This window comes from Hibiscus syriacus, unplaced genomic scaffold (genome assembly GCF_006381635.1).
Source record: "Hibiscus syriacus cultivar Baekdansim isolate YM2019G1 unplaced genomic scaffold, ASM638163v2 tig00112738_pilon, whole genome shotgun sequence".
In the NCBI taxonomy this organism is placed as follows: Eukaryota; Viridiplantae; Streptophyta; class Magnoliopsida; order Malvales; family Malvaceae; genus Hibiscus; species Hibiscus syriacus.
Window position 1 is genome coordinate 9,345,001 of NW_024063392.1, and position 8,869 is coordinate 9,353,869.

General features: G+C 34.8%; 1 protein-coding gene and 1 pseudogene across 1 annotated transcript; both read left to right on the top strand.

The window, feature by feature from the left end:
* Positions 1–3,004, top strand: part of LOC120183110 — a 3,367-nt pseudogene extending 363 nt beyond the window's left edge.
* Positions 3,005–3,339: 335 nt separating this feature from the next.
* LOC120183111 lies at positions 3,340–4,178 on the top strand. The gene is made up of 3 exons (XM_039187877.1): positions 3,340–3,526; positions 3,588–3,805; positions 3,891–4,178. Exons 1-3 carry the CDS (start codon positions 3,340–3,342, stop codon positions 4,176–4,178), a joined length of 693 nt encoding a protein of 230 aa, XP_039043808.1.
* Positions 4,179–8,869: the final 4,691 nt, after the last annotated feature.

Genomic DNA, 8,869 nt, shown 5'->3' on the forward strand with positions numbered 1-8,869 from the left:
CTCTCTGTTTTCTCTCTATTTAAAAAAAAGCCAGAGCAGAGCATAATAAACATGCATTTAATAATTTACTATTTGTACTTTAACGTAATCAAACCGCTATTGAAGTCATAATGCAATGCAATGGGTTCTTTTTGCACGGTTGATCCAACTTCGTTTTCGTAGCTTTCATGAAAGTTACCAGCTTTTCTTTAAATATATTTTCCCAATTGGAAATTTGGAAAGATAAAAAAACAGAGACAACAATGAAACATGAAGAGCAAGCTCGTTTCTCTTCTTTATAGAAATTTGGATTCTATCAGATTTCAGTAAATATTCATGCATTATTTGCTGCTTTTTTCAGGAATATGTATACAATAGACTACAGTTCAGGTAATTGCTATAGTTTTTATTTCTCGTGGTATTTAAGATTCCAAATTCTTTCATGAATCTTTGTTGGTAGACAACTAAGATAGTTTCTTTTTTGTGTCAGCTATGGCTGGTACTTGTGTACATTTTTCGATTTATTTTCAAGGCTTCACTCCAAAAAAATGGTGAATCCATGGAAGACTTATGTGAAACTCTATGCAGTTCTTATGGGTTCTCAGGGCTCACAAAGGGATCTTTGGCTTTTCCAAACTACCCAGCACAGCTTATGTCAAATCCACCAAGTTAATGACAAATTTTACAATTTACTCTTCATACATCTATTCTTGTTTTTTTTTTTTAACTTCTTCGATGATTATCTTAGGTTCTTCCTGTGATGGTAATGGGTGCCTTCATACCTGGTTTAAGAAGGAAATATCTAGTTCATGAATATGTTTCTGCAATACTCTTAGTTCTGGTTTGATTCTTTTCACCTTAGCTGATGCACAAACTTCCCCAAACTTCAGTGGATTGGTGTGATGATGGTGATCGTGCCCTAATAATGGATGCTTTTCTGGTAACTCGCAAGAAGTTATCTTTACCATAAACCCTGAAACAACACAGGTATTATTTTCCAGTTTTCAAAAAAGTGTGTATCTTTTTTGATGTTGATGTTCATTTAATGCTTTGATGTTGTTTTAACTTTATATGGAAATGCTATTTTGCTCAACTGTGGTTGGTTTGCCATTATTGGTCCCTCCCATGGTTTTGACAGGAGAATATTCAAAGCATGGAATTCATGTTCAGAGGTAAAAAAAAAAGTTGAAAAGACTTTTCACTTGAGGTAATAATATTACTCTGTAAAACCTGGGGTTTCATCTTCTCTCTTTCTTGAGCAGCATTTATATGTGTATGGCGTAGGATGGCAACTCAACCTGAATCCGACGGGTTCCGACTTGATTTGATTTGATCGGGTCGGATTTTTTTAAAAAAAAATTGGGTTCGGGTCGGGTTGGGTCGGGTTTTTTTTAAATGCACTGTTCGGGTCGGGTCGGGTCGGTTTAGGGTAAAAAATCCGACCCGACCCGACCCGAAAATATATAATTTTATCTTATATTTAGGGATAATTACAATAATATCCCTCCATATATAATTTTTTTCAATTAAGTCACTGTTTTCATTGAATTAAATTTTTTTATTATTATTTCGGGTCGGATCGGGTCGGGTTTCTAAGTCATATATTCGGGTCGGGTCGGATCGGGTGAAATATTAATTTTTTCGAGTCAAATCGGGTCACGGGTGAAGAACCCTTTCTTCTCGGATCGGGTCGGGTGGCCCAAAAACCCGACCCGACCCGACCTATTGCCATCCCTAGTATGGCGTGTTGGTGTTTGAAGCCATTGCCACATTCATTGGTCAAATTTCAGTCCTTTCCTAGATTGCCATTTTTGGTGCAGCCACTACAGCAATCGTACATTTTTGTCTTATCTATTACTGGTTTGTGGTCATACAATTCTGATACATATACTCAGCACATGAACTTTAATTAGGGATGGTAAACGGGTACAGTTTCGTGAATTCTGTACCGTATTCGTTTTAATTGGAACGGAGATGGGTATAATTTTAGCGGGTAGTGGCGGGTGTGGATTTATAAAGTGGTACCCGTCGTGGGTGGTTGGCGGGTAATGGGTTTGAGACATTACCCGCCCCGCATCCACCCGCCTCACATCCGCCCACTCAATTAAATATCTATTAAATTTTGGACCATTATGAATTTAGGTGTAATTTTATAGACTAATTTATAAATTTTAATATTGTATAATATATAAAATATAATTTATTCAAATATTAAGGATATTTAGTCTTTAATCTGGTATTTAATTAGGAAAATATTCAGCTCTTTGATTAAACCCATAATCTCACTAACCACGTCATTTTACATGTTCTTTAGCCCATGTTACCCATCCAAACACAAATTAGTTGTACTATAAACATTAACATCAAAAACAACAGTTTCCTCCTCAAAACCCATATTAAGCGTACTATGAGTATTAACATCGAAAGCAACACAACAATCCAACTCTGCGACTACATGCTCCCTACAATCTGTTTCCATAACATTCATAGAGCTACTCCTCTGACAAATTGAAACATGCGCTGCTACCCCATCACGAACTGTCTGGGAACTAACTCCAACATCCCATTAGTTTACTATCAGGCGGGTTTAGATAGGTATGTCGCTAGTGGGTAGTGGGTGTGGGGATGGATTTGAAAATGTACTCGCGTGGGCAGGTGTGGATTTGAAAATTTGTACCCACCATGGGTGGTGGGTAGGTGGTAGATTAAAAAATATTAGGTGGGTATGGGAATGGGGAGAGGGTATCCGCACCCGACCCGCCCGTTTGCCATCCCTATATACAGGTGACAACTGCAAGAAAGGCAATGACTTTATTACTCTCATACATGATATTTACCAGCCATTGACCGAGCAACATGGGACGGGCTTCTACTTATAGCTATGGGGATCACCTTGAAACTCTTGCCACTTGGTATCAAACCAGTTTACAAAAGAGTCTCGACTTCATCCTGTTCATCTTCAAATGAAAAAACCGGAATCTCTTCTACTGGTGAAATTAAAGAGGAGAAAAACCCCACGGTCTAAACTTTATACTCTATTTGTTACCGTTGTTGATCAATTGCAGTTAATAATATGTTTGTTTTGAGTACATTAAATGCAATGAAAGCTAGAAATTATAATGGATACCTATACCTACATACATACATAACTTTTCCTTTTCCTTATTAGGAACTTTCGATTATGAAAGGCTTGTCATTAGCCACATGTCGTGGGGTTACATGCACGAGGACACGTATAGTTTGCTCAATTTTATCTATCCAAGAATAAAAGTTAAACCATTTTGTTCTTACAAAGAATGGGATGAAAACTGTGAAAATATCTTGAAAGGTAAATTAGGGTGAAGAGAGAAAACAGTAAAAATGAGTGAAATAACAGTGGACACCAACAGTACAGTGCTTGAAGAATACGAGGTTAGAGATAAAAAAGGAAGACCAAACGATGTTTGGAATGGAGAGGTTGATAAGAGCATCGTATATGCAGGCATGGAGGCCATTTTCACTTGCTTCTCTCTCATTTCTTATGTATCTGCTAGCCGATTCTCATCAGGTGAGTGAAACTGATGGTGTCAAATACCATGAAATATCTTTGTTTTATACGTTTCTAATAGTTATTTGCCGTGGACGTATTGGTGTTTGGCATTGCGAACCTGGTTGCAGATGGAATATCATCAAGCCTTGGCGACATTTTGTCTACTGCCACAAAGAAAGACTTAGCTGTCAAGGAAATGGCAGTGACCGAGTGGGGGAACTAAATAATCATGGAAAACAACAACAGCTCCTTCAGCAGTATCAAAACCTTGGCATGAACGTCAACGACGCTAAAACGGTAAACCAGTCATGATTCACCAAGTTTCTTTGTATTTTCACCAATGGCGCCTCAAAATGTTAATTATATATGCAAGGTGGTGTAGATATTCGCCAAGTATAACGACATTATGAGAGACCAAAAGATGACGGCGGAGAAAGGGGTGATGTCGCCTGACCAAGTAGAGCAGACGCCGTGGAAGAACGGTGTCGTAACGTTCGTGGCATTTGTGGGTTTCGGCTCTGCACCTCTCTCGTCTTTCATCAAGCCATTTACGAACAATGAGTGGGTTATGTTTGTTGGAGCTAGCTTCATGTCCTCCATTGCGCTTACCTCTCTTGGTATAAGATTGGTGGCAAAAGCTAAGCAGTGTTGGTGGGTGTGGTCCTTTTGAACGGCGCTGTCGCTGCTTCAGCTGCTTATTTCCTTGGGTGGTGAAGACACTTAATTTCATCCACCTCAATTAATATATATATATATATATATATATATATATTATAAATTATGTTATATGATATATATATTTACAATTTATTTTGCTTATGTACAGACCCAAATGATATCCATCAGTCTGTTACAAAACCCATCAGAAACCCAAACCACACGGCCCAAATAGAACTGGTCCAGCTAGGGTTTTGGAAACCCTAGCTTCACACACTCTAGCGTCGCATGGTCATCAGCACCCCAGCCGCCACAGTCCTCACTTGGCACGCTGCCTCTCATGCAACGAGCCCGAATTTCTCGGCCACCAAGAAACGTGGAAGCATGGGACTCCAATACCAACAAACATCACCGAGTTAGAATCAAATACTAAAATCCTAGGCTATAAATATTCGATGTAATCACCCAATATGGGAGGAGAAGAAATTACACACAAAAAATAGTGAGAAAAACACACAAATATTACGAGCAAAATTGGAAAATAAGCCTTGTAATTTCTCGAAGTTAAATAAAGAGAATGTATACTTTTTACCTATTTGTCTTTCAGTTGCTTGCATGTAGTCTTCTTTGCCCTTGATTCGAAAAGAAACCAAACAAAAAACATTTTGAGCTAATGATCAAAAGTGAGTTTTCGAAATTTTAATTTCATATCTATGCTCCCAGAGGCTTTTTTGCAAAAACAAAACACATATTTAAACTGAGGGAATGAAGAGTTTTTAAAAAATCAAACGTTTTTTGAGTTAGAAATTACACGAAAAAAATAGTAAGAAAAACACACAAATATTACGAGCAAAATCGAAAAACAAGCCTTGTAATTTCTCGAAGTTAAATAAAGAGAAAAAGTATACTTTTTTACCTATTTGTCTTTCAGTTGTTTGCATGTAGTCTTCTTTGCCCTTTGATTCGAAAAGAAACCAAACAAAAAAGTTTTGAGCTAATGATCAAAAAACAAAAAAGTTTTGAGCTAATGATCAAAAGTGAGTTTTCGAAATTTTAATTTCATATCTACGCTCCCCAGAGGTTTTTTTGCGAAAACAAAACACATATTTAAACTGAGGGAATAAAGAGATTTTAAAAAATCAAACATTTTTCGAGTTTCGCCGCCGATGAACGGCGACTGGTGAGACGGCGTGGTGGCCGGATTCTGGAAAACCCGGCGGTGTTCATCGTGTTCTTGAAGAACACATGAACTCTCAAGAACATTTGAGAGAAAAGTGGGTTTCGTGTTTTGATCCACTTTGGATCAAATGTAAAAAATGAAAACTTGTTTATGAGGATTAAGCTTTATTCCCAACCCGCATGAGCCCCGTCCGACCCGACCCTACACGGTAGATCCGCGTGCTTTCACGTGAAAAATGGGAAAATCGTAGTTTGCCCCCTCGTACTCCCTATATGCTTATTTTGATCCCGAATTTGTGTTTGAATTGGTGTCTGATTTTGACTTTCTTTTGATTTAGCCCTGATTCAATTCATGTTTTAAATTTTAGTTTTTATTTACTTATTTTCTTTTTTTTATGCATATCACGTTTTATTATCATTTATATTTTATTACTATCATTATTATATGTACATATTTAACTATATTTTCTATTTTATTTTTTATATTTCTTTATTTTTAGTTTTCTATTTATTTATATTATATTACTACTTTTCTTTATTTATTGTTATTATTATTATTTTTCTATTTTTACTTCTTTTTTTCTACATATTTCTACTCTTTTTATATTTTATTTATTTATTTATTTATCTTTCTTCCTTTTTATTTATTCTTTACTTTTATCTTTTTATCTCCCTTATATCTGTTTTATTCATTTTTTTTATTTTTTTTTTATTTTTTTTTATTTTTTTTCTTTATGTCATTTGTTTATTACTTTCATTATTATTTTCATATTTTATGTAACATTTTTTATTCTTTAAGGGCATGTTTCCAAAACTATTGGATGTAAGCAATTTGGGTCGTTATTTTTACCTTTTAAGTTTAACTTTCAATTCTCTTAATTAAAGATAACTGGAAATTGCGTAGTACCGAAAGGGCAGTTCAAGGGTGCTACTCCTTCCTTGATTGTAATCGACTCCCGAATCCGATACATCTTTGGAAAGACGCAGATCAGGTAAGAAATAGGGTATCCGATCAACCCATTTGTTTTAAAATAAATGATCGGTGGCGACTCAAATTCATTTTTCCTAAGTCGAAGTCCAAATTCGGGGCCCAACCGAAAGACGGTTCCGATAGGTGGATTCTTTGATCAAAGTACAAGATATAGAGAAGATGGAGAAAATTAAGTTGATAGTTATATGAATTTTGTATAACCCACTTCTTGAATGTGGAAATTTGAAGCACATTATATGTTTGTATAAATACTAGATAATGTATGCGGATAAATTAATAACTTAATAGAAAACCCCTATCACATATAATTAATGATTATTTTGGTTCAAGCTAAATAATAATTTGAAGCATATTGAAGACGCTTCTCTCAAGTCTCACTCTGCCGATCTGCTCTGCATATGTCGTCCCAGCATCAAACAATATGACACCTTTCCACTCCAAAAGCGGGAACATTCCCGTTTCTTTCTCGTTCGGGATCTGACAAATCGGAATCTACTTCGACAAATTGAGCCTGGGATATGACCCGAACCTACTTCGACAAAATGAGCCCAATAATACAGGTGGAAAGGCGGAATATTTATTTATCCTAATAGAGTGGTTGCCTTATTGAGCTTGTAATAGTTCATAAAAATCCTTCATCTAGTGACAGCTCTTGTGGGTAGGAACTCATTGTCTTTACTGCTCACTACGGTCACGCCTCTTTTCTTGGAGACAAATTACACCAGGTTGACCCATGAACTGTTGGATATTAGGTAGATTACTCCAGCATCAAGACACTTAATAACTTCTTCATCACCACTTTATTCATAACAAGGTTGAGCATTCTTTGGGGTTCAATAGACTTAGTTGTGGCATTCATCAAGCAAAATTTTGTGCATGCAAATAGTAGGGCTTATACCCTTCAAATCAGCCATAGTCCAACCTAAAGCTTTCTTATCTTATGCCAACATATTAATCAAGCTACGTTCTTGCTTAGGTTTAATACTGAAAGAGATAATCACATGCAATGTTTCATTACTAACCAAATAAACATATTTAAGATGTGATGGCAAAAGTTCTAAGGTAGGTGCATGTTGTAGCGAATGTTTTGGAGGAATAAATTCAATAAAATCTAAATGTTTTGTCGCAACCAACCCTTCGGGGAAAAAGCTGACTAGTTGCAACGATGAGGTTTTTTGAAATGAAATTTTTGGAGTCGCCACCAATTATTTTTAAGATGCGATTGGAACACCAAAAATCGAATAATTTAAATAAAACATTTTATTTTATCAAAATAAAAAAATTTGGGTCTGCGAAAACCAAAAAACAAGTTCGAGAGTCTGTTACACATGGGGAAGGGTTAGCATCCCACAGCGCCAAAAAATTGGTACCTAGTCTATTACCCTATATTTGAAAATTGGAAATTTTGAATTCAAGATTTTATTTAATTTAAAAATCATTATGGATACAAGTTTGAAAAAGATATTAATTTATTAAGATCAATAATATTCTCCTTCAAGCATTTATGTGAAAACTCAATTATTGACCCTAACAAATGAACATTGCCTTAAAGATTAAGAAATCATGACATGTAGTTTTCAAAAAGGATATTGATTTACTTTGGGAATTACCAATGGTCACCCCCAGAGCATAACGTGGAGGATACACAATTAACTCCTTGATAAATGAACCGTGCCTTGTTTTTGAAATCGAAGTGTAATCAGAACACCTATTAAAGACCTAGTTATGCTAGGTGGGTTAATAAGGTTTTCCTAACTTAAAGTGTCAAATTATGAAATTTAGAGAACCTAAAGGCCTAGACCTAAACATGAAGTCTCTAATATTAACCCTAATTGATTTTAACTCATCATTGATCGAATAATCGACTTGAGCAATCGGGCATCTTAATACGAAAGTCCAAATCGAATTATTCCTTAAATTAAAGGACTAAAGTAAAATTAGACCTAAAGTGGAGGTTCTAATTATTAACTTAATTGATTATGTTAAAAGTATATCTAATTAAAAGATTAAGGACTAAATTGCAAAGAATCTAAAAGAAGAGGCATTAATTATTAACCTAATTAATTAACCAATTATGGAATCGAATAATCAATTTGAACTTGAGCATCTTAATGTGAAAGTCCAAATTTAATTATTCCCTAAATTTAAAGACTAAATGTGAAAAGTTTAAATCTAAGGTTTAAATTAAGGACTAAATTGAAGAGAATTAAAACTAAAGGATTATCCTAAAATTACTAATTTAGGGAAATACTAAGCTAAAAAATACATTAAAAGTAATTGAAATAAAATAAAACAAAATATGCATTTGACTAAAATAAAAAATGGTAATACAAATCTAATAAAAATATTAATAATTAAGAAGCAAAAATCTAATAACCTAATTAAATTTAAGGATAATTAATAAAATAATCTAGGGACTAAATATAACAAATAACAATATAGGGATCTAATCTAAATAAAACTTAAATACCCATAGCGGTGACCAGATTGAAAATAACATAAACAAAGAAACAACATTAAAAGAAATAAAAGCG